The sequence below is a fragment of the Hemicordylus capensis genome, chromosome 1 (genome assembly GCF_027244095.1).
Source record: "Hemicordylus capensis ecotype Gifberg chromosome 1, rHemCap1.1.pri, whole genome shotgun sequence".
Classification (NCBI taxonomy): domain Eukaryota; kingdom Metazoa; phylum Chordata; class Lepidosauria; order Squamata; family Cordylidae; genus Hemicordylus; species Hemicordylus capensis.
The window spans coordinates 399,941,298-399,967,119 of record NC_069657.1 but is presented as its reverse complement, the minus strand read 5'-3'; the positions used below and the strand labels follow the sequence as shown (position 1 = coordinate 399,967,119).

The 25,822-nt window shown below is 45.3% G+C and overlaps 1 protein-coding gene across 4 annotated transcripts in view; it reads left to right on the top strand.

Annotated features, from left to right (window-relative positions):
* The window catches only part of KIF6 (kinesin family member 6), a 352,942-nt gene that overhangs the window by 299,120 nt on the left and 28,000 nt on the right, over window positions 1-25,822 (top strand). For all 4 annotated transcript variants that reach the window (XM_053305319.1, XM_053305322.1, XM_053305332.1 and 1 more), the window contains one exon: window positions 23,758-23,839. In XM_053305319.1, the coding sequence (XP_053161294.1) occupies window positions 23,758-23,839 (82 nt within the window). The remainder of the gene's footprint in view (window positions 1-23,757; window positions 23,840-25,822) is intronic.

Here is a 25,822-nt window from a genome sequence, read left to right as displayed (position 1 = left end):
ATGTCTAAATAACAACAGAAAGTCTTTCCCCAAACTCTCACATTGAAAATTGTTATTTCAGTTGAACCAATTTATTTAACGCTGAGATACTGTTTTAGTCTTTCCCCCCATAAAAGAACAAAGTTATCCTCTAAACAGGAAAACACACAAGTATTTCCACTTGCCAAAATGATGGAATCTGGAGAAAGTGATAGGTTGAGTTTTCCTATAATGAATTCAAGGCAGTCCAAAAATGAAAAGGACTTAAAAAATTAAAATGAGCAAACACAATAATTTGTGATATTGCCAGATAAAGGAATTAAAAGTCACTAGATGACGAATTCAACCTCTTTGTTTTGTGAACCCCAAAGTCTTCTCCTACTCTATCTTGATTGGCAAAGTAGTTTCTTCGACATGGTCTCTGTCTTTTACACTAATGTGCTATGCGCCTGCACAGAGACCTTTGTCGGAACCTAGCAAGCTCAAGTCTCCTGCTTTGGGCGGGAACCCCGCCCCCAGCCGCTATATGTGGCTGTGCCACTCCTCATCCCCTCAGTCTTTTGTCGTCCGTGCTTCAGTGAACATCGTGGAGTCTGCAGCTTGACAAGTAGGATCTATCTGTCCCCTTGTTGTTTTCCTCCCCGCTTCTTCATTTTATTTATTTATTCCTTTATTTCTTTTGTGTAGTAGCAATTTTTTCTTGGCATTTTGCTTTTTACGGTCTTCCCCTTCGGAGCTCTGATCCTGGCTGGGACGGAGCGTGGTGGCTGGTGAGCCTTCAGCGTTTATGCCGGGCACGAAGGAACTTCAAAAAATGTGTTCGTTGCAGATCTAAGATCCCTTCTCCCAATACTCATACTGAGTGTCTCCTGTGCCTGGGGGAATCCCACATCATCGAGAACCCCGCCCCCAGCCGCTATATGTGGCTGTGCCACTCCCCATCCCCTGTCTTTTGTTGTCCGTGCTTCAGTGAACATCGTGGAGTCTGCAGCTTGACAAGTAGGATCTATCTGACCCCTTGTTTTCCTCCCTGCTTCTTCATTTTATTTATTTATTCCTTTATTTCTTTCGTGTAGTAGCAATTTTTTCTTGGCATTTTGCTTTTTACGGTCTTCCCCTTCGGAGCTCTGATCCTGGCTGGGACAGAGCGTGGTGGCCGGTGAACCTTCAGCGTTTATGCCGGGCACGAAGGAATTTCAAAAAATGTGTTTGTTGCAGATCTAAGATCCCTTCCCCCAATACTCATACCGAGTGTCTCCTGTGCCTGGGGGAATCCCACATCATCAAGACCTGTCTTCACTGTCAGAAGTTTATGAAGCAGGCTTGCAAAAATAGGGCTTCTCGCCTGCATGCAGCCCTGTGGGATCTGGCTGTCCGTTCACTGGAAGCCCTATCGTTGAAGCGATCAATTAAAATGGCTTCATCAGTGTCTTCAGAGCGTTCGGTATCTGCTCCTGTGGAGGCCAAAAACCTGGACTCAATACCGGTATTGGCACTCCCTAATGCGATTCCTTCAATGGCTTCGGGTGGGCCTGTGCACGCAGAGGATCTCCCTAAGCGTTCTACACCCGTGGTACCGAAGTATTCCTCGAGCCCCACAACCATACCAAAGAGGAAGAAGAAGTCGAAGGCGCCAGGAGTGCATCCCTCTTACGGACCACAGTGCCCGTTGGGAATTGGAGGAACGCCTACTTGATTACAGACAGGATCGGACCTGGGACCCATGATACCGAAGTCTTCCTTGAGCCCCACAACCATACCGAGGAGGAGGAGAAGGAGAAGGAGAAGAAGTCGCTTCATGATTTGCCGGCGGGTCAACATCATTCTCCCATTCCAAAGAAGTAGAAGGCAGCGTCGGTTCCTGTGTTGGAAGCCCTGGTGGCCAAGGAGCCTATTGTGGATTCGGATCATCCCATACTGAAGTCCTCAGTTCCCGGTTCGGCCTAGTTTGCCCTTGGAGGACGATTTGTTGAACTTGATGCCTTCTTGGGTTCATTGGAGAAGGGAATGCTCTGTGGCTTCAGATGAGCGTGGGTACACTTCATCGGAAGGGGAGGCCTATTCCTCTAGGCGCCGTTCGCCTCCTCAAAGGCGCCAGGAGCGCATCCCTCTTATGGACTGCAGTGCCGGTTGGGAATCGGAGGAACGCTTAGCCGACTACAGACAGGATCGGACCTGGGACCATTGTCAGTCTGTATATTCGGATCGGTACCGGGAGTCGGAGCACCGTTTTCCCTTGGTCGCGGTCAAGCCTTCATATGGTGCTTGACGCCAAGACTCTGGGTCGTATGGTCTATATCAAATGGACTATCATTCAGACTATTCGGACTATGCTTGGCCTTGTTATGGCCCTTGTTATACGGAAGGTCCCACATTTGGGACACCCGGATCTATGCAGGGTTGGCGTGAGCCCCTGTCACATTCGGAAGGGAGGCTGCATTCCCGCTAACCTCAACACTCTCCTTGGGATCTGACTGAGCATCGTGAACCACCCTCTTCGACTCCTTGATTGCAAGCTGTTTTTTATGCTAGTATTTTAATTTAATTTTTTTTAAAATCAGATTTGTTTTTATATTTTTAGCTCAATATTTTAATGTGTCTTTTTTATAATATTGTTTTTAAATTTTATTGGGAGCCACCTTGGGATTTTTATAATAAAAGGAGGGGTATAAATTTAACAATAAAATAAATAAAAGGCGGCTGGGCCTGTTCAGGTACTGTCGGTGGAGCTTCCCGCTTCGGTATGGAACGATCCAGTTAGCAAACCAGCTCTCAGAAATTGGATGGTGTTTCCCGTCGGAGGCCCTTAAGCAGTCCTCCGCGTATGTGGCCCGCATGGCTTTGGGCCTAAGCGTCAGCCTTGGTACGCAGCAGAAAGGGGAGCTGGACCCATTATTAAGCCTGATCAATTCAGAGGCCAAGGTACCGGCCGCTTTGCCCCTCAACTCTGCATTGCTGGGGGTCATGCAGGGTCATTGAAAAAAGCCGGCAACTCTTTCTCAGCCTAATAGGTGCTTGGAGAATTTCTTTCAAGTGCAACTGCAGGATAACACGGCCTTTCTAAAGAATCATCCTACCCCTAATTCCATCGTTGTTGAGGCAGCTCTACAAATGACCAGGGGTCATGGCCAGTCAGCACCGAGTGACAAAGAGGGCAGAAAATTGGACTCCTTTGGGAGAAAGCTCTATTCAGCCTCAGCCCTCCACTTAAGAGTGGCCAACTATCAGGCCTATAACGCATGATATAACTACTTTTTGTGGGGAAAGGTGGGCCCATTTTTGGATCTCTTGCCTCAGGACAAGAGGGATCCGGCAAAGGTGTTCCTCCATGATGCTGTTCAAGTGGCCAAACAGGAAGTATACTCAGCTAGGCACTCAGTGGAGTGTGCGGCCAAGTTGTTGGCCACGTCAGTGGCACTTAGACAACACGCTTGGTTGCGTTCATCTGGACTGAACTACAGGGCCCGTGCTAGGGTCGAGGATCTGCCCTTTAAGGGCTCTAGCCTATTTGCTGAGCAAACGGATGACACGCTCCAGAAGGTTCAGAAACTGAAGAGCACAGCATGATTGATGTCATAGTCGTCCTCAACCGCTAAACCTCAGAAATTTTCCAGGTGGTCACCCTATAGACTGCAGAAGACCCCCCTTCTCGACAACAATCTCCTTCAGAACGTTCCTTTCATGGAAACAAGTTCCAGCTGAGATACAAGTCAGGCCTCCAGCCTAGTATACCAGCCTTTCAGAAGCAGCGCCCGAATGCTTTCCAAAAGACACAATGACTCGAGGCGCTTCCAGACTCATCTGGCCCCATTTTCGGAGAACAGGGACAAAGTGACTTTGGACCAATGGGTCCTTACAGTTATACATTTGGGCTACGCCCTTGAGTTTGGAGGTACACGGCCCGTGTCCGGGGTAGTGACTACTCCGTGCACTCCAGATTTGGACCTGGAGGTCACCGCTCTTCTGTCAAAGGATGCCATTGAGAAGGCTGCCAATCTGGAGAGTCCCAGTTTTTATTCCAGGTACTTTATAGCGCCAAAACCGGATGGAGGTTGGCATCTTATACTGTACCTCAAGGCCCTGAACAGGCACCTGGTGTACATACGGTTTTGGATCCTGTCGGCATGTGGATAGTCTCTCTAGACTTAAAAGACATGTATTACCATGTCTCAATACACCTTCAGCATCGACGCTTCCTGCATTTCCAGATCAGGGGATCCCCTATCAATTGCAAGACTTGCCTTTTGGGCTCACAACTGCAAGGGTATTTACAAAATGTCTAGCCCTGGTGGTGGCTTTCCTACAGGAGAGAGGGTTGCAGGTGCTGCCATATCTAGATGAATGGCTCATCCTGGCGAGCACCAGACAGGAGTACTTACGTACTGCCTCAAGCGTGCCTTCGGGTGTGCATGATTCAATGGTGGTTCCCAAAGGGGATCGAATACATCCAGGAACCACCATTGAATCATGCACACCCGAAGGCACGCTTGAGGCAGTACGTAAGTGGTGGCCACCATATGCCCAAGTAGGCGCTGCACCGAACGCATCGTCTGTGGGGCCCCCGTCAAGAACGTGGTGGCCAGTGTTCTGAGTGTATATGGGTGTTTGGAAGAAAGACCTTTTCCAAGGTCATATCGAAAATCAGTCCTATGAACTGTATTCTACCTTTGGAATTGGTGCGTGACACATGCGGTGTCGCCTCAGGCAATCTATATATTAGGTTCCCTGAATGTTCAGGCGGATGCCTTGAGCAGAACGATGGTGGTATCACATGAGTGGGGACATATTTGTGAAATGGGGAGTCCCAACTCTGGACCTTTCGCTTCCCGGGATAATGCCCAATGTGCCCTTTATTGTTCCAGGGGAGGGGGAAGGCAAGGGCTCTCTGGGCGATGCCTTCATCCTGTCTTGTACGGGCCCTCTGATATATGTGTTTCCCCCATTTCCCCTCATTCTGAGGGTCCTGTGCAAACTGAAGGTGGATCGGTCCAGGGCCATCCTGATAGTCCCTTGGTGGCCCAGGAGGCCTTGGTTTCTGGCCCTGAGGTGGTTGGCAGTGGATTGGATGCAACTACCTACTGTCACAGGAAGGGGGCCAGGTGCTCCATCCAGATGTTCGGCCCCTTCATCTGACAGCCTGGATGGTCCTGCCGACTTCCCACTGAAAGTCAGGGAAATTTTGGTTGCAGCCAGGAATCGGTCCACGCAGAAGTCCTGTGGTCACAAGTGGACTCGTTCCTGTTCGTTCGCTTCATCGAATAAGTTTGATGTGTTTAATCCTTCTGTTCAAGACATATGTAATTATCTATTGTCCCTTAAGAAGTCTGGTCTAAAGCTTTCATCCCTTAAGGTACATTTGGCTGCCATTGTGGCACATTCCCCAATGACACAGGAATCATGGTTTAAGGACCCGTTGATAAAAAACTTCCTGAAGGGTTTGTAGCATGTGTTTCCAGATGATCCTGTCATGGTACCAGCCTGGGATTTATCTGTGATTTGGGCCGGTCTGCTGCGGCCACCCTTTGAGCCGTTGGCTTCAATCGAACCATGACTCCTGACCTGGAAGGTCGCCTTTTTAGTGGTCATTACCTCCGCTAGGAGGGTGAGTGAGTTGAGTGCCCTAAGGGTTGACCAACCATACTTTCAATTCCACAGGGACAATGTTGTGCTTAGACCAGATGTACAATTCCTTCCCAAGGGGGTCTCTATGTTTCACCATTCGTCCCCACTCACTTTACCTGTATTTTTCCAAAACCCTTCCTCATATGCTGAGTGAAGGTTACATCATTTGGATGTTAGAAGGGCATTATCCTTCTATGTTCAGAGGTCTGCTGAATGGAGGAAAACTCATTCCTTGTTTATTCTCTATGATGGGCCACGTAAAGATCTCCAAGTTTTGGCCCAATCCATGTCTAGATGGATAGTTTGCACAATTGAACTTTGCTATCAGTTACCTCACAAACAGTTGCCTGCTACTGTTAAGGCACACTCAGTTAGGTCTGTAGTGGCCTCTGTTGCCTTTGATCAGGCGGTCCCATTGGGCATTATCTGCCAGGCAGCCACCTGGGCTTCACCCCACTTGTTAATTCGTCATTATGCTATTGATGCCAGGGCACTGAATGATGCTGTATTTGGCAAGAGTGTCCTGCAATCGCTTTTCAGTTGATGTACTTGTTTCTGAAATGAATGATTCTGGCAGATTACATATTGCTTCTGTCTTTTCCTATTCCTTGGGTGCTAGCTTGTTATTAGTGTAAAAGACAGAGACCACATTGAAGAACTACAGGTTACTCACCTGTAATGTTGGTTCTTCTAGTGGTCATCTGTCCTTTTACATGCCCTCCCATCCTCTCCGCAGGGTTCACTGAAGCTGGACTCCATGACTGAGGGGATGAGGAGTTGTGCAGCTGCATATAGCGGCTGGGGGAGGGGTTCCTGCCCAAAGGAGGAGAATTGAGCTTGTTAGGTTCCGACGAAGGTCTCTGCGCAGGCGCATAGCAGGCTGAAAGGGGGGGGGCAGATTTCCCTGGGCCCCTGAGGGAGCGGGGGGCCACCAGCTGAGCAACAGCTTGCTCTTCTCTCCCCCCTTCCTGCCTCTCCAAAGAAGAGGGCAAGAAGGTCAAGGGTCAGGGCCCCATTGTCACTTTTTGTGCCAGGGTCCACTCCAACCTTGCTACATGCTTGCTGAAAGGGATGAGCATCTCTAAGAGAACAAATATGACATGCTAACAAATATGACCCCTGCTAACTTGGGAAAGAGGCACCTTTTAATGTGGTGATTCTCTTTATTTAGCAGGGGGAGAGTAATTGGCCCTATCCACCCCAGCACAGTACCTCAAGTGACGGTTGCTGGTGTCTGTCTTATGTTTCTTTTTAGATTGTGAGCCCTTTGGGGACAGGGATCCATCTTATTTATTTATTATTTCTCTGTGTAAACCACCCTGAGCCATTTTTGGAATGGCAGTATAGAAATCGAATGAATGAATGAATGAATGAATGAATGAATGAATAATGTGGGTATGGATGTTCACTTCATACTCTCAGTTGTAAACACAAGTTGTCAGTGGCCTTGGAGGATACTCGATTGCCTTTAATAACTAACTGCTTGATTAGATTTATGGCCACAGCAGTTTCCCCATTGCTTGATCTTGTACAGGGGCCTAGACTGAAGATTGTGGTTCCTGACATTCTAATGTAACTTGCCTGGCACACCCTAAGTTTGTATTCTTTACGTTGTACAACCTGGTATGCATTGTAATTCTGTCACCTCTAGGTTATGCTACCGAGTTCTCACTATCAGTTTCTGTAGGCAGAGCAAGTTAGATGCCTACTATCTGAAAAACAGATACCTTGACATTCTATATATTTACATTTACTTGGAAGATCATCACCACAGTGAATGTCCTTTCGCATCCATAGAATCCAGCTTTGTGCTGGCTCTACACTACTACATGGAGTTCACTACCTTCTGTTATTTGGTATCCCATTCCCTTGTGTGCCAACTCACTCTCTCTCTCTCTCTCTCACACACACACACACACACACACACACACACACACACACACTCTTTCCTGTTGCCTCCAGATATTCACACATTTAGCTGCTATGCTCTCAGCATTGTCCAGGTGTGCACTGTTGAGAATGGCACCAGCAAGTATGAGTGTGGCTTCTTGTGACCATTGAATGTTGATGAAATTGGAGTGGATTGTTGGTTCATTATCTGTCATTGATAGTGTTGGAGAGAGATGGGAGTACAGCTCAGGATAACTATTTATGCTGTTCTTGCAACTCCATGGTGGTTATTGAGAACATGTGTGGTGTCTTGAATTCCATTCCAAAGATAAGTGATAGAAGAATGTTGGGAGGCATCTTCCATCAGTGCACTGTTATAACTGGCATTGACACTGATGGGAAAAAGGGTTGTTCCATTGTGAATGGTGCTGTTATAGTGAATAACAGTGAAGCTGAGGCTGTTTTGAAACTCTACAAGAAGAGAGGAGGGTTTATGAGTGTTGATTTTCTTGTCAAACCTCATGCTCGTTTTCTTGTTATGTTGTGTATCTTTGTTGTGTATGTCTCCTTTGTGCAAATGGTAGGTAGGGATGTGCTCAAAACACAATTGGGAAGCCAAATTGTGGCACAATCCCTTTAAAATGTAGGGCTTACCTAGCCCCTTTAATGATGAGGAGAGCAGGTCCATCACTGCTCCTCCGCTCGCCACCATTGCTGTAAGGGCGATGTTTCCCCAGCTATCCTGCATGCCAGCAGTGCTCTCCCCAGCTGCCCCTGTGCAGTGCCGGCATGCACATAGCCTCCGTGCATGCCCGAAGGCCATGTGCGTGCTGGCACCACAGGAGGGCACCTTGCCTAGAGCGCCACTGGCATGTGCAGATAGCTGGGGGGAACATCACTCTTACAGCAATGGTGGTGAGTGCCGCCAGTACAGCAGTGGTAGCTAGCAAAGGAGCAGGGATGAACCTGCTCTCTGCTGCATTAAAGGGGCTGGGTAAGCCCTCAATTTTAAAGGGAATGTGCCACGATTCGGCTTCTTAATCATGATCCAGCACATCCCTAATGGTAGGTTGTATTCCTGACTTCTGGCAGCAAGCATCTATTGTGCTGTGAAAGAAGGCACTGTGCATTTCTTGCATATTAGCAAGGTGTGAGTACGATGTCAACTTAAATAACACCCATCAATTTGTTTGCATAGAGGTACTGCTCCTCAGGGCTGTATTAGCTCAAGGCCATTATTTGGCAGGTGCCCAAAGTGGACTGGCTCAGTTTATGGGCCTGGTGCAGTGAATCTTTGTCTCTGTGAGGGTTACATGAATCTCTTTCAGTTGTGATGATGCAGTTAGTTTTCATATTTTTGTTGGGTGAAAGAAGAGGTCTGAATAATAGCATATACAGGTGGACCTTGTTATCCATGGATTCGATATCTGCGGATTTGCATATCCATGGTCAAGAAAAAGACACCCAACCTCAGCATAAGTGAAAAACAAACAAACAAAAACACACATATCTCGCATATCTGTGGGTCGGAGGTGGCCGGAAATGATTGCAGAGGTCACTTCCGGCTGCCATGTTCTTCGACGGAGCCACAAAATGGCTCCCATCTTTGTTAAAAGGGGGGGACAAATGCTGGTTTTTGGCTGATTTGGGGCCACAGCACAACTCGGGGAAGCAGCAGAGCAAGGTAAGCAGCTCTCTCTGCGGAATTTGGCCACCTTTTGGCCAACCAGGAACCTAACCCCTGCGATCCCATAGGCTCCCTTAACGCGATATTAGTGGTTTCCATGTTCGCGGCTGCAGCCTGGAACAGAACCCCCGCGAATACACTGATGCAACAGAGAGATGAAACAGGTTGCTAATCAAGGGACAAACTTGTTCTGGCTCTAGTGTAAATGAAAACTGAATAGGAGTTGGATTGGATTTTTCTCAGTATTTCAACATTCTTAATTTTGTTGTGATACTATAGTACATTCTGCTCTTTTAAATGTTTGTGTCACAAATTTGAAACAATAACAATCTTATTTCTGTGTGATCTGAAAGTTCTCCTACCAATTCCAAATCTAACATTTAATGTTTTTGTATCACTTCCTAGAGTGCCCTCTAGTGGCATCTAGGCCATGTCATACATCTATGGTTATGGAGAAATTAATTTTTCCAATGAATTTGGAGCATAACAATTGGCATTGCTTAACCTTGAGAGTTATTTTTGGAATTCTACAACTAAAATGAGGTAGATCAGATGATGTTTGTTTAGGACATAGATTTTCCATTAATCCTGGAACAAGATTTTGGTACCAGCTCTGGATGAGTGCCTCAAAAACATTCCATGAATATTTGCCTGGGGGGGGGATTTAAATTTCTTTTGGCTGATTTAAATCTTTTGGGGTTTATATGTCTTGAATGCTATGGCTAATGAGTTTATTGGCAGGACATCTGCAAAAACAGCAACATAAGCAAAAATAAATATCCATAGAAAATAAATTTTGTTCATTAAAATGATGGCTTGTGTATCAAGCCTGAGTTTGTAAACATTTTTTCATGATCCAATCGGGGTAGCAAAACAATACCATATGTTGATGTGTTCGGGCAAACCTAGACAAATATTTTAAGTATCAACTTCAATTAGCTGCATAGGGATAACAGAGAGTATTTGTCAGAGTAAATTTGTTATCAGATAATTCTGATAACATCAATAAATCTAAGAAAATTTATACTTAGACAATGTTACATTAGAGGTTAAGTTAAACTCTATTATCACATTTCAAATGTTTTAATTGTTTTCATTAATAGCTGTCTACTTCTAGTACTTGCTTTCTGTGAGCCAATGTAGTATCACACTGAAGAAGTTCTCAGGATCTTTGTTTTACTCATTGGTCATATTGTAGTCTCTCAGTGAGTGAATATGAATACTACTATAACCTCAAGTAGTACAAATGTATATGTTACATCTTGGAAGTTAACTAAATTTTCTCTATTTTAGAAGACTGGTCAGTTTCGTCTATATATGATGGAACGGTTCAGATGTTAAATAGAACGGAATGGAATTGCATTCTATTATTCATCCACATAAATTGCTCAGAAATGATATTGTAAACCACATATGTCTAGGAATCCAGTCTTAGCTAATAGGCTAACCCTTGAACAGGATAGAAGGACCATTTATTTGGAAAAAGAACTTTTTCGTATTTATCTCTTGGACACACTTTTAGACTGGACCTGGCTATATATCTGAGGATTTATCACAGGAGTCAACAACTCAAATCACTCAAAGGGCCACTTTTATGTTTTTACTGGTCACTAAATTAACCTTTGAAAATAATTTTTGTTACAATTTTAACACAGTGTTTACTTTTAAGCTATTCACTGTTAACTCCCCTGTTCTCTGCACTGCATAGTACATACTCTCTCTCTCGGTCTTAGCCTTCCCCGCACTTCCCTCTGTACCCAATAGCACACAATCTCTCCACACTAGGCAGGGAATGTTTCTGTATGGTTGAGCACTCAACTATAAGAGCCTCCATCTGCAGTCTGAAATGTATTAAAGGAATATGAAAATTAAGACACCCCCCCCCATTTCTACCATTCTTAGACCCCTCTGCATTCTCTGCTACCCCCCCCATAGCGTTTTCTGCTACAGATCTCTCCACACCCCCATCTGTTATACCTTTACCATTCCACTGGTCACTCTGCTCTTCCATCTCTCAGGATCAAACTGGTACAAGAGATTTCCTGTTACAGGGTTTAACTTCCCCTCCCCTCTTGGGATCGAAAGAGTAGGCAGTTGTGTTCGAAACAATGAAAGACACAGCAGAGGTCTAATAAAGAAATTATAATAAGGGAGATTGAAAACAAGGTGCGTGGGGTATTCCCACATGATACATAACACTTAAGATGAAATACATGTCTGAGAGCTACTGAAAAACTTCCACTTTTAATTACATGACTAACCAAATAAACATATATATGGTTGAATCTATATGCTGGCTATACAATGCATACTCAATAGGAGGGAGGGGCTTGTAGGAATGAGAAGACATAGCAAGCAATATCAGAAGAATATGGCACACGGAATGCCCAAAGTGCCGAGGATGGATTGGGGTTAGAGGATTGGAGAGAAGAACAAAATATGTGCAGAACAAAACTAGGTAGAGGGAGACAATGGGGATCTGACTAGATGACTACATGAGGGACTGGACCAAATGGCCATGCATCCCCAAACATGTCCGGGAAGCGAGAGCAAGCTGAACCCATCTGGACTTCCAGGGAGCCAGCGCCAGGGTGTACTTAAGCAGAAGACACAACTAGCTTTGGGTCTATTGGTCCAGGAAAGTCCAGACTGAGGGAGCAGGAAGGAGGCAAAAGGGAAAGGCAGGGCAAACAACTTAAGGGAAGCAGAAGAGTGGCAGACTTTGAATCTGAATATGCTCAGGGACAAAGAGGGAACTGGGGTCAGAGGAAGAGAGTAGAACACACATTGGGAAGATAAGGCAGCGTGAGTCAGACTAGAGGACCACATGGGGAAGAAAACCAGTAGACAGAGCTACCCAGGCAGAGCCAGGGAGCCTGCTGTCTGGACTTCCAGGGAGCCAGTGAAACAGAGTTGGAGGGGAAAGGGGATGAGGGGCTGACAGATCACAAAAAACAGAGGGTCAAGGGAAACAATGAACAACATAGTCAGAGCAGACTAACAAACACTAGGAAGACACTGGAAAGAGATGCTCCCTGGCTGGCCAGGTGAGCACCAGGAGTGGAATGGAGAATCATTTCCCGTTTAAAAGGAGTTTCACATTCAGGGAAAGTGCTTGGCAGTTTTTTTTTTAAAGGGAGGGGTGTCCCCTGAGATTTAAAGGAATATTGCTTAGAGGCTACAAGCAGGGGAAATTTGCCTACTTCAGGAAATTCTTGATTCTAACCCTCTTATTTCTTTGTGTAAACCGCCCTGAGCCATTTTTGGAAGGGTGGTATAGAAATAAAATGAAATAAATAAATAAATAAATAAATAAATAAATAAATAAATAAATAAATGTAAAGGGGTGCACATAGGGGTGTCCGGAGTGCCCCAAATGGCGACTTATCATAACAATACCAGACCTAACAGTGAACACATTATTTGTGCTAGCATTTCTTTTCTTTCATTTGAACAGGGGCAGAGCCACCATTCGGCGAATGGGTTCAAAGAACCTGGGCCGCCACCAATCAGGGGCCACGAGCGCAGCCCCAGATGCGGGGGGCATTATTTCGGTCCCAAACGGGGCTGCACGGTCCCATTTGGAGCCAAAATCAGCCAGTGCTGCATGGCAGCACGGCCAGAGTAATTCTCCCTGCCTTAAAGGCAGGGAGAGCCACTCCTGGCCTCACTGCCAACACAGCGGAGCCGATCGATCTCTCTCCCAAATGGGGCCACATGGCCCCATTTAGGAGAGAGATCGGCCCACACTGCATTGGCAGCACGGCCAGAACAGCTCTCCCTGTCTTCAAGGCAGGGAGAGTCGCTCCGGCCCACGCTGCCCAACGCAGCGTGGACCAATCTCCTTTCCAAACGGGGCTGTGCAGCCCCATTTGGAAGGGAGACCACACCCCACGTGTCTGACATCTGATACAGGGGGGGGTGTAGCCGGGCCCCCACATCTGATGTCAGATGCAGGGGGCGGGGCCACAGGACCATGACATCGGCCGCACACGGGCCACCGCCAGCCTCGCTCCGCTCCTGCATTTGAAATAATAACTGCAAGAGGGGGGATCAGGATTGGGACCCTGGCAAATGGGAAAGGGACATTTAACCCTTTCCCCTTGTACCACACTCAACAGCACCTCACACCAAGGTTGCTATAAGCCCCAGGAGGAAAGCTAATGGAAACTGCCCTCCTTGGCAGTTTCCTTGCCCTCACAGCTTCTGAGGCGAGGGTGTTTTTGTTGGGACAGTGGCTCAAGGGGGAAAGACTTAAATACCACCTCCCCATATGCCACAATATCAGTTCTGACCAGCCCTTCTATTTTGTGGCTGCTTTGTTAATGGTTAATAAAACAGAGATATACAAGCACAAAGGGTGTATTTAGCATCGAGTCTAGTTTGTCCCTTTGTTTCCCATTTTTCATCTTCCAGGTCCAAACTACACATGAAGTTCAGTGTGGCTTTAGAAGATTTACTTAACTTTTAGTGAACTAAAAATCTTGGAAAAGTAAGCTGACCGGGGACCCAATCTGGGCTGGGAGTGTGATGCACAGTAAAGAGGTGTGTGGGTGAGAGAATGTGTGCATGCCTCTCCTCTATCTGGATTCAGAGGAAAGTCACGCTAGTTCTGCCAGCCTGTTAAAGCCTGCCAGCCATGCTGCATAGCCAACCTATATCACTTAGTGTGTGGACTTTTGCTACATATTTGTATCAAATTGCCATGTCGGGGCAAATTGCCACTTGGATGGCAAATTTTGAGGCAAAAGCAGCACAGGGGAAAGTGCTACCACTCTCTTGGTGCACACCACAGGCCTGGCCCAGACTGGGGCCCTTTTCAGCTTATTTTTAAAGACAGAAGGAGCACTTCCAGTACATTTCTGGATTAAGTGTGTCTTCGAAAGATGTGATTAATGTTGCATGCATGTAGTCTGGCCCTGTTTCTTTATTCTCTTTTTCTGTAACCAGTGTTACCTCTAACAGGTACCTGTAACATTGGATTCCCCGATGTTGACTACAACTCCCATAATCCCCAAGCAAAAGCCATTGTAGCTGAGGATTCTGGGAGTTGTAGTCAACATCTGGGAATCCCTGTTAGAGGGAATACTGCCAACATTCCCCTCCATTACCACTACCCAGTGGCATGTTTAGGCATGGACCATGGGGTGGGGCTCCGTAGCCTCCTGCCTCCTGGAGGGTCCCAAATGCTCAGACCCCCAATGCTCCACCGCTGTTGCCCGGCCCCCACCCTGCACACCACCACTATTTCCCCCTCACCGCCGTGATTTCCCCTTCTTCACCACCAGCAGGGTGAGCGGAGTAGAGCAGGTCACCCCCCTGGTGGTGGTGGGCAGCCTGCACCCACCAGCAGCAGGCACAGGCAGGTCTCCTCGGCCTGCTCAGACTGGCCACCTTGGCCTGTGCAAACAGGCCTTCTCGGCCTGTGTGCCGTCATAGGATGCAACACTCCATACTCCTACTGTGCATGCATGAATGTTGAAGAGGCCCGCCTGCACCTGCTACTGGGGGCGGGGTGGCCTGCTCCATTCTGCTCACCACCCTGCGGTGAAGAGGGGGAAACAGCAATGGTGAGGGGCAAATAGTGGCAGTGAGGGAGAAATAGCAGCATTGAACGGGGGGGGCTGGGCAGCTGCGGGGGCTAGGCAGCACAAGAGGTGTTTTTAAGGGGGGCTTGCAGCGGGTGGGGGCTTGCTGCAGGGGGGGAGGCCTCCAAAGCCTTTTAGCCTTGGGTCCAGGTGCCAAAAATACCTAGGTGCACCCCTGCCACTACCTTCACTTTTCACACAGTTCAGTGTCCAAAAGACATAAGACTTTCACTCTCTCAGCAGTTCACACTCTCTGGGTAATGTAGATAGACTGTGCAAAATAGCTGGCTGGCTTCAATAGGCTGGGAAATCTTGTGGGACATTCCTCTGAATCTAGAGAAACAATTCAGATGATCTCCCACCCACACCCCAGTTCTAATGCACTTGGGTGGACTGTAGGTGTTTCCTCGAAATGGCTACACAGAAAAAGGTATTTGGAATTCATTGAGGGGCCACAAGTAGTCTGGGATGTTGTGTATAGTCAGCCTGCAGGTCTTATATAATGTGAGCTTGAATTATAATAGTCTTGAAGTTAAAATACTGTGAAACTAAATAACATTTTACTGGCACATTATTCTCTAAGTAAATATCTTTTTCACCTATTATTGAGGTATTGAGAATATTGCTGCTGTAGCACTTGAAAAATCATTGTGATATAATCTAATTACTATATTGTGGTTTTTTTATTCAGCTGCAGCAAGACTGCTAAGGGGGACCAGCTCATTTGAACACATCCCACCAATTCTGAAAGAGCTTTTCTGGTTACCGCTCTGTTCCTTGGCACAATTGAAAGAGCTGGTGCTTAACGACCCTAAATTGTTTGGGGCCCAAGTCTACAGTATCTATTATTGAATGAGCCCGCCCAACTACTCTAATCATCATTGGAGGTCCTACTCCTGAGTACCCCCTCTGTCTGAGGTTCAGAATGTAGTGCCTGGTGAAAGAGTCTTCTTGCTCATGGCCCCCTCAGGGAGGCTCACTTGGTTCCAACTGTGGCACCAGGCAACAGAGGCGTAACTAGGGAAAATAGCTCCTAGGGCAAGCACTGAAATTGTGCCCCTGTCCAAACAGGAATGATGGGACTTGTAGTCAACAATATCTGGAAATCCCTGTTAAAAGGAACACTATACCATCTAGACATGTTTGTTGATCAAAACCTGAAAACATGAACCATCTCTGTAAAAGACCTAGAACAACAGTCAGGAGTTATGCAAGGATGCCAAGTGTCATTTTCTCTGTCTCATCTCATTCTTTTTTGAAAAACATGACTTTGTCCTAGAGGATCACCTGCCCAAATAGCCACTAGCAAAATAGGGGAAGAAGAAGGTGGTGGGTGGTGGTGGTAAATAATTCCTGCCAGACTTTGTCTTATGATGACTGTTGGCTCATGATGGGGTATATGTGCATTCACCACACCAGTGCTTACTTTGACATCAAGAGATAGGAGGATACATTCGTTTGGCACACTAGACAGAGGCAGTTGAAAAAGGAGCAAGACAGCCAAGTTCTGCCAGGGCCAAAACCAGCCCCTGCCAGACTAAGAAATCATTGTCATTTGCCCCTTCCTGTCACAAGCAGTGTGCTGTTCTTTTATTATTGACTCTAACTCTCAAATATCCCAGTCATGGATGGAAAATTCACGGTCAATTTACAAGAGACACATTTTCTACATGGAAGTTTCTTCTGTGCAGGCGTTGTGCAGAAACCTGTGTGTAGTGACCACCAGGGGCATAGCAAGGTTGGAATGGGCCAAGATGAGATTTTAAAATGGGCCCCCAGCCCCTAAAAGTCCAGGGCCTCCACACATCCCAGGCCCCCAAGGATTTAAGTTTGATATTTCAAAATAAGTATGCTGCCTGGAAATACATTTCACTGAATACACACATGCACACTTCACAGTATATAATGATATACATTGAGTACTATATATTTGTGCTACTTTTAATGCTTAGAACACACTAGCAACGCTAATTATTAAAATGGCCTCCTCGCTGCAGATTAGCAAAGGAGACTTTCAACCATGCAGGGTGAGCCTATGTTTGTTTTCTCAGAATTCTGAACAAATTCAGTAAAGTTTGATTCCAGGAGGTTTTTCACACGAGGCTTTTAAAGCCCTTTAAGACACATCTCCTCTGGAATGGAGGTGCTGCATTCACATGTTGGCCAGATTTACTCTGAAGTCCCTGCAAGTTATTGGAGAGCAGTTCACACACAAAAAAAATAAAATAAAATAAAAGCACAACACATGCTTCACAGTTCTCACTCAGACCTTCTGAGTTGCAAAACAACTTGAACATAAGTGCATTTATAAATGAATGAATGAATGAATGAATGAATAAATAAATAAATAAATAAATATTTGTTCCAGAAGTTTTTGTAATTTTCTGACATGAAACAAGCCACTTGTAGGCCTTTTTAGATAGTTTTTGTTTTTAAAGCCAGCACATTTTTCAGTCTGTTTTAAATTAAATATTCAGAGACTTCTCAGTCTCGCCCCACCACCCTATGGCAAGCAGATCCCTATATACAGGGGTAACCACGAAAAGGAATTCACAGCCTACCTTGCAAAAGCTGTGCTGGATGGTCTGGTCTGTTGCAGGGAGCTCTGCCAGCCTCCTTCCTGGCTTGCTGGGGCCTGCTGAGTTCAGGCTTCAGGGAGGCCTACTCGGAGGCCTCTCTGGAAGCCCCGCCCACCCGCCGATCAGCTGAGAGGCGGGGAGAGAAGAGCTCTGCAGTTTGCAGGCTGCTCCGATCTAGGCCTCGCCGATCCTAGGCCGGAGCTGGAGGCAAGTGGCTGAGGGGCCCTGGGGCTGGGCAGGTGGGCAATGGGGTGGGGGTGGCAGGAACTGGTATGGCGCCCCCCCCCTCAGTGGCGCCTAGGGCACGTGCCCTGCCTGCCCCCCCTAGTTCCGTCTATGCCAGGCAAAGTCAGTTGTTTCCTGAGCCTTCAGATGAATATTGGTCCCTATCCCCCACTGTCTATGATATTTTACAATGCTGTAAAATATCTGTTTTACTGTATTTATCTTTATTGTATTTTAAAATTTGATCTCAAAGAAAATTGCCTGAAAGGTGGCCTAGAAATTTCTTAAATAAAGCCATGGATTATAGGTCTATGATTATCACTATAGTTTTAATAGTTTAGTATTTAGAGCAGTAGGGCTGGTTTTCTTACCTTTGAGGAATAAGCAGATAGGTGCAAATCTTTGTGATGTGCCAGCAGCACTAATTCATCTCGTCCAATTGAGAGGGTGGTGGCCTCCCAGCTCCAGACAGTCTTGGAGGAAACTAATTATCTAGATAGATTTCAATCTGGTTTTCAGGCAGGCTATGGGGTGGAGACTGCCTTGGTCGGTCTGATGGATGATCTTCAATGGGGAATTGACAGAGGAAGTGTGACTCTGTGTGTCCTTTTGGATCTCTCGGTGGCTTTGTATACTATTGACCACAGTATCCTTCTGGACCATCTGAGGAGGTTGGGAATGGGAGGCACTGCTTTGCAGTTGTTCTGTTCCTACCTTTTGGGCAAATTCCAGATGGTGTCATTTGGAGAATGTTCCTCTTCCAAATGTGAACTTTTTTATGGCATCCCCCAGGGCTCTATACTTTCTCCAGTGATTTTTAATATCAGGAGATTTGATGCAGGGTGTTATCAGTATGCTGATGACACCCAAATTGATTTCTCCAACCTGGATGGCTTTAAGAGGGGTTTGGATAACTTCATGGAGGAGAAGTCTATCAATGGCTACTAGTCGGAGGGCTATAGGCCACCTCCAGCCTCAAAGGCAGGATGCCTCTGAGTACCAGTTGCAGGGGAGTAACAGCAGGAGAGAGGGCATGCTCTCAGCTCCTGCCTGTGGGCTTCCAGCAGCATTGGGTGGGCCACGGTGTGAAACAGGATGCTGGACTAGATGGGCCTTGGGCCTGATCCAGCAGGGCTGTTCTTACATCCATGTCAACATCATCCGGAGAAGGCATAACCTCCCTAAATGCCTGCCTGGAGGCAGTGGTGGGATGAGGGATAACAAATTGAGACTAACTCCAAATAAGACAGAGGTACTTATTGTGTGGGATCGGAACTCGGGAGACCATTTTGATCTGCTGGTTCTGGATAGGGTCACACTTGACCACAAGGAACAGGTACGCAATCTGGGAGTGCTTTTGGACCCAAACCTCTCCTTGGTTTCTCAAGTTGAGGGCCAGAGGTGCTTTCTATCAGCTTTGGCTGATACACCAGCTGTGTCCATTTCTTGAGATAAACGACCTCAGAATCATAGTACATATGCTGATAACTTGTAGACATGATTACTTTAATGCACTCTATGTCAGAGTGCTTTTGTACATAGTTTGTACTGCTATGTACTGCTTTTGTACATAGTTCAGAAACTGCAGTTGGTACAGAATGCAGCAGCCATGTTGGTTTCTGAGTCATCCCAGAGACCATATTACTCCTATATTAAAAGTGCACACTCCTATATTAGAAGTACACTGGCAACCAGTAAGTTTCTGGGCAAAATACAAGGTGCTGGTAATAACCTATAAAGCTCTAAACAGCTTAGACCCAGGGTATTTAAGAGAACGTCTTCTTCACTATGTGCCCCATCGCCCATTGAGATCGTCCAGAGAAGTTTATCTGCTACCATCCATCACTATTGTCAACAAGGGAACCACTCACTCTGCTTTATTTTCAACTGGAAAGAAAGTATTGTAGTAAAGATGTAGGAAAAGACTGTCTATCAACACTGCAAGAAGTAATTCGGATTTTATTTAGGATTAAGCCTGTCAAAGTGCATGTCTGGCATTAGTGTCGGCTCTGCCGCCAAGCAAGGCTCATAATGCAAGGCTCTGCCGCCAAGCATGTTTCCAGTTTTGCATTGTCTTGTTATCCCAGTGTGAATTCGTGTCTAGAAACAAAAAGTTTCCACATCTTCCTCTTGGCGAGATCTTAACCTTTTGGAAAAGAGTGATAAAATTGTCATCTCTGTACTTTGCTCAGATCTCTTCCAGCAGTGCTCTCATTGCAGCTAATATTGTTACTAAATTTGTCTCACTTTTCTCATTTTTCTTATATCTGGAAACCATCTGCAAGGCACTGAGCTTACTTTTAATAATGTCACAAGGAATTCAACACTCAATTCAAAATCTATGCCTTTCATCAAAAATGTTAGGATGCTAGCAGCCTGAACCTCCAAGCACTTGCATTAGAACTGTGTGTTGGTTAATTTCTTGTGTCCAACTGAACCATAATCTTCTGTGCTTCTTAGAATATGGTTGCAGAAGACTCTGCTTAATATATTACGACTGACAGCTACAAATGCGCTTTTGGCTGATGCCGCCTAATCATTTATCTGATGCCACATATGTGGTTGTAACTCCAGTGTTGTTTAGATTGGGAAGTATTTAGCTTTTGAACCTTTTCACTTTGAATTGTCTGAAATGTATAGTGTCAGGTGAATGAATGCCACAGTTGTATACAATAACAAGTAGACAGTAGGGTGCACTGTCAAGCATGTTTCCTGGAGTTGCCAGGTATTCACCTGGAGGACGTTACTTGTTGCATGAGTAACCACCCATGTTTAGACAAGTACAAACCTAGCCAACATGTGAGTTGTTTTTTTGAAAAAGTGTAAGTAAGGGCTGTCTATAAATTAATCATTTCCCCCAGAGAGGCTGAATATCTAGCACTTGCTTATGATGCTTCTTCCATATACAGCTCCATCTCTTTCTTGTCCTGATAGCTTCTCTGCTCTGTTATCTAACCTCAGTTCAATATGCTTGTAAAGCAACCATTTCCTTCTGATTTCATGTATCATTTTACAGACTTGTATCCTCTCTCACAGGTCCCCTAGGCTACTTTTAGCTTCAGTGATGGACAGTGTTTTCTTCCTTCAAGAAAACAGTGTTTTCTTGACTCTCTTGAACATAGGCCAGGCCAGGCTAGACACCTCTGGAGGGGTGCCAAGGGGGTGTACAGAGAGTCTCAATTCTGGAACCCCGTAAAAATATCTCTCCTTAGCCTCCCTTCTTTCACTATTCCTCATAGAACCGGGTTTTCAGATCCCTCGCCACCTTGGTTATCCTTCTCTGAGCCAGATCCAGCATATCACTATTCTTAAAATGCAGTGTACAGTGCACTGGAGTGAGTAGGGGGGATTTATGAAAAATTAGAAGCCTGACTTCATACAAGTGAATATGCTTTGTACTCTGGATCCAAGCTGCTGACTCGTGTCACGCAGTTGCCTGGGGCCACAGTCTCCAGCTGCCCCCCTCCGCTTCAAAAGATGTTCCAAATCTGTCGAAGTGGCCTCATAAGTGCTGAGGAGGGGGCTGTCACTCTATTCCTCCACCAGCCATCAGGGAGATGGGTCAGACTGCTCCTCGCCAGGGGTCTCTAGGGCCAAGTCACTCCGCTCTCTCAACCTCATCCCTAGCCATCCAAACTTTAAATAAAGTCCTGCAATCAGGGCAATCCCAATCAACCTCTCCTGACTCCGCCCTTTCCAAGCTAGTTGCCTCCATCCTTCCTCCTTCAGCTGTTGCCTGTCTTCCTGCAGCCAGCGGAAAGGCCTGACAACTCGTTCATCAGTCCATGGCATTTATTTCTTTTGTTTTATGAGGAAATGTTTGTATCATTGCATTAATGTAGTAATAGTAGCTTTTCTGTTTGGTTGACTTGCATGTAATTTGTTTTTAGTTTGAATTATTTTGGAAAGTTTCAGGAGAGGAGTTGCCCATAACACCACAGAACACTATACATGTTTCTAGACTTATCTGATCCTGATCTATTGAGCTTGTAGCCTGTATTAAAATGCTGAAATATTTTCAGTGAAATTATAAACTGATCTCTTAAACAAAAAAAATTAAGTTGTTTGGGGTATAACCAAAGACTAATGGTTTTAAATGGAGTACTGATAAGTAAGGTGGGGCTGTGACTGCACTGATGTCCCAGCCAGAATACATTCCTCCTTTGACTTTGTGGCATGTTGACTTACTTATTGTCTTGGCTAAGACAATGATTTAGGTGGAAACCAGATTAGATTGTACTACATATCTCTTCTTCCATTTCCCCCTCTGGAGCTGTATATTACATTTTGATATGTATGACTGTTTGTGTTGTGTACTGTGAGCTACTTTGAGTCCTACTCTGGAATTGTGGCGTATACATTAAAAGATGCATATAAACTAAACCTATAGTTTTGGTGTTCTGTGAGCCACATGCACTATTAGAGATTTATTTTATAGTCTTGGTGTTCTTTAAACAATTGGATGAGTTTCCTTGCATTGCTGACCTGAGTTTCTGTAACCATTTTTGAGCAATTAATGTTAAATTTGTTTACTGCAACCTTGCTTGGTCATGAATAGAGAAATGAAGGCCTAGGAAAAAACCCAGGAAATATACATACATACATACCACTGAAACAACAGCCAAGGGGTGGTTGGACAGAGGTAGAATACAATTAGGACCACAGCACTAGGGGAGGAAGGGTTGATCTCCCCCAGCACTGCAATCCCAATTAGATTCCACAACTGCACAGAGAATATCTAATCACAGAGATACTAATCACAGCTCTCCCATGTCACATTCAGTTGCATCCTGCGTGTTTTGGGTAAAAGTGCCTCAGCCTTGCAAAAACAAAATGGTCAGGGAGCTGGTCAGGGAGCAGCAGTGGGAAAAGAGAAAATAATGGAGCTTAAAGAACAGTCTCAGCTGAAGAAAGCAATGAACCCATTGCTGGGTATAGGGATGGTGCAGCCACATGGAGTACTGTGTACTGTTCTGGTCACCATATCTTAAGAAGAACATTGTAGAACTGGAAAAGGTGCAGAAGAAGGCAACCAATTTGGGACCAACAAAAGGAAGTACTTTTTCACACAGCGTATAGTTAATCTATGGAATTCTCTGCCACAGGATGTGGTGATGGCCACTAGTTTGGGTGGCTTTAAAAAGGGCTTAGACAAATTCATGGAGGACAATGGCTACTAGTCTGGTGGCTGTAGGCCACCTCCGGCTTCAGGGGCAAGATGCCTCTAAATACCCATTGCAGGGGAGCAACCTCAGGAGAGAGGGCATGCCCTCACCTCTTGCCTGTGAACTTCTCAGAGGCATCTGGTGGGCCACTGTGTGAAATGGGATGCTGGACTAGAAAGGCCTTGGGCCTTATCCAGCACGGCTGTTCTGATGTTCTTGGGGGTGCTGGTGGTAGAATGATGAACAGCTAACAGATGTATCATGTAGCTTCATAGGGAGAGGTATGGAGAGGTTGCTGAATAACCATGCCTAGTAATTTCTCTAGACTTTCTCCCTTTCCTTGGGTCAAGGAGCAGTGCCAGCTTGGGGATTCTAGCACCTAAACCCTAAAGTGGGGATGGAAGGAGAGAGTATTAGAAGAGCAGCAGCACCTGGTAACACTCTCCACCTCCCAGAGTACCCCTGGAAGGCAGGGGTATAGCTATAATTGAATGAGCGGGGGCAGATTTTCCTGGGCCCTGAGGCAGAGGGGGGCCACCAGCTGAGCAACAGCTTGCTCTTCTCTCCCCTTCCTGCCTCTTCATAGAAGAGGGCAGGAAGGTCGAAGGTCAGGGCCCCATTGTTACTTTTTGTGCCTGGGCCCACTCCAACCTTGCTACATCCCTGCTGAAAGGGATGAGCACCTCTCAGAGAACAAATATGACATGCACTGAGCCCTAATGTACTGAATCTCAAGCCTAGTGAGTGGTATAATGTAAGAGAGAACATTATAGGCACACTTTCACTTGGAAATTAGTAAGAGATTTTGATCTTGCCCTGAGGTAATTTCAGAGCGGGGGCTGGAAGGACCTTTAAAAGATAAAGTGCTGTAACATGTACTCCTTTGTTAGAAACAATACTCTCTGGAAAACGTGTGCTGTTTCCCCTATCTGCCAGTTGTATTAGACAATTGTATTAGACAATAAACATTTCCCTCTGCACTGCATTTTGTCACATTTGCTAAGACTGATTATATCTTGCAGCTGTTGTCAGTCCTCATGAAATGAATGAACCTGATCCAGTAGAAGAAGCGTTTCGGGCACAAATGGAAGAGGAGAAGAAAAGGTTGTTTCAGTCTGATGATTACATCTTAAAAGCTTTAAATCACATATATGTTCCTTATATGCTCTTAAGTTGGGGCTGTATTATACACGGACCATAGTTCAGCAGTGAGGAACACATACATTTGATTAGGTAATTAAACAATCAGTTATAGGAACTTGCCAATTTTCCCCTTCTCCCTAATCTTCAGAGTCACTAGTCTTAACATATGTGGGAAGGTGTTTCTATTTCTAGCCAGTCAGAGGCAGGCTTTATTATTGTTTTTGTTATTGTTAATATTATTTTATTATTAACATTATCTGACATCCAGTAGAGTCCCATGGGCAGTTTCCACACCACCCATGCTGCTGTGTGCATATTTATAAAAATATAAGTGTATTTGCACTAGAGCGCTGTTGTGCAAATACCTAAAATTGCACCAGTGCAGTTGTTTGACACTGGAAATAATGGTTGTAGTGTCAGGCAACTGCATTTGTGCAAATTTAGGCATTTGCACTACAGTGCTCTAATGCAACTGTGTCATTTTTTAAAAAAAATGCACACAGCAGTGCGGGTGGTGAAGAAACCACCCGTGGGGCACTGCACTGTATGTCAGCCTTTATTACTATTACTGCATTTCAACAAAAACGTTTTCAAAGCAGTTTACATAGCAAAAGGAATGAAAATAAGAAAATGGCTTCCTGTCCCAAAGTGGCTCAGAATCTAAAAAGAAACACAAGCTAGACATGAGAAAGCCACTAGAGGGAATGTGCGAGGGTTGGATAGGGACAGTTGCTCTCCCCCTGCTTGAATATAAGAGAGCCACCACTTTTAAAAGATGCCTCTTTGCCCACTTAGCAGGGTTTATCAAAATTCTCATGGGCTGGGATTAGTGACCAGCAATGGGATTGAGTGACTGAGTGATTGATTGATTGATTTGCTTTCTATACCGTTCTGTTTGCACACGATCCCCAAGGGGGTACATAAATTAAGCTTGCTTGTGTGTGTACATTGCCCTCACTGGAACTGGTTGGTTGTTAGGGATGTGTGAATCGATTTGGGTACAAATAGATTTGTACCCGAATCTAGCTGATTTGGAGACAGAATAAATCACCTCTGTGGTCCATTGGCTAGATTCAGGTCCAAACTGAATCGCGCCAGATTCTATTCGAATCGATTTGATATTCAGATTCTTCCTATTAATTCCCCCAGATTCCCAGCTTTCATATTTTAAACAAGCTAAGCTCTAGCCCTTGTAGGGGTAGAGTTATGGAGCAAAATGTGTGGCCACTATTTTTCAAGTGTTTGGGTTCTTTGGGGTATGATAACATTTCCTCAATGAATCCCTATAAGGATTCATTACACACCTTCATTTCTTCTATTCATTTTGACTGTCTTTGGACAGTGCCAACCATCAAATGCCATGTGCCAACTACACCCCTCTCCCACTCGCAAAGCAATGGTGTACTACATTTATTTTCTAAGAATTTTTTCAAGTAATTACTCTTTGGTCTCTAATAACCTTTCTCATAATTAATCCCTATGAGGATTTATTACACACCAAAGAGTCTAAACATCTCAAAAATTCCTGACATATAAACTGAGTACCCCAGTGGTTTGTGGGTAAGGGGTAGTTGGCACATGGGATGCCACTAATTTCCCACTCCCACCCACAAATCAATGGGGTCAAATGAACAGAAGAAATGAAGTTGTGTAATGAAGACACCAAAGAATCTAAACACTTCAAAAATTCCTAAAAAAAAATAAACTGAGTATCCCTGGGGTGGGGGGTGGGTGTAACTGACACATGGCAGTTGACAGTTGGCACTGTCCAGTGACAGTCAAAGTGAACAGAAGAATGGAGGTGTGTAATGAATCCTCATAGGGATTCATTATGAGAAAAAGTTATTATACACCAAAGAACCCAAACTCTTGAAAAATAGTGACCGCACATTTTGCTCCATAACCCCACTTCTACAAGGGCTGGAGCTTAACTTTTAAAAATAA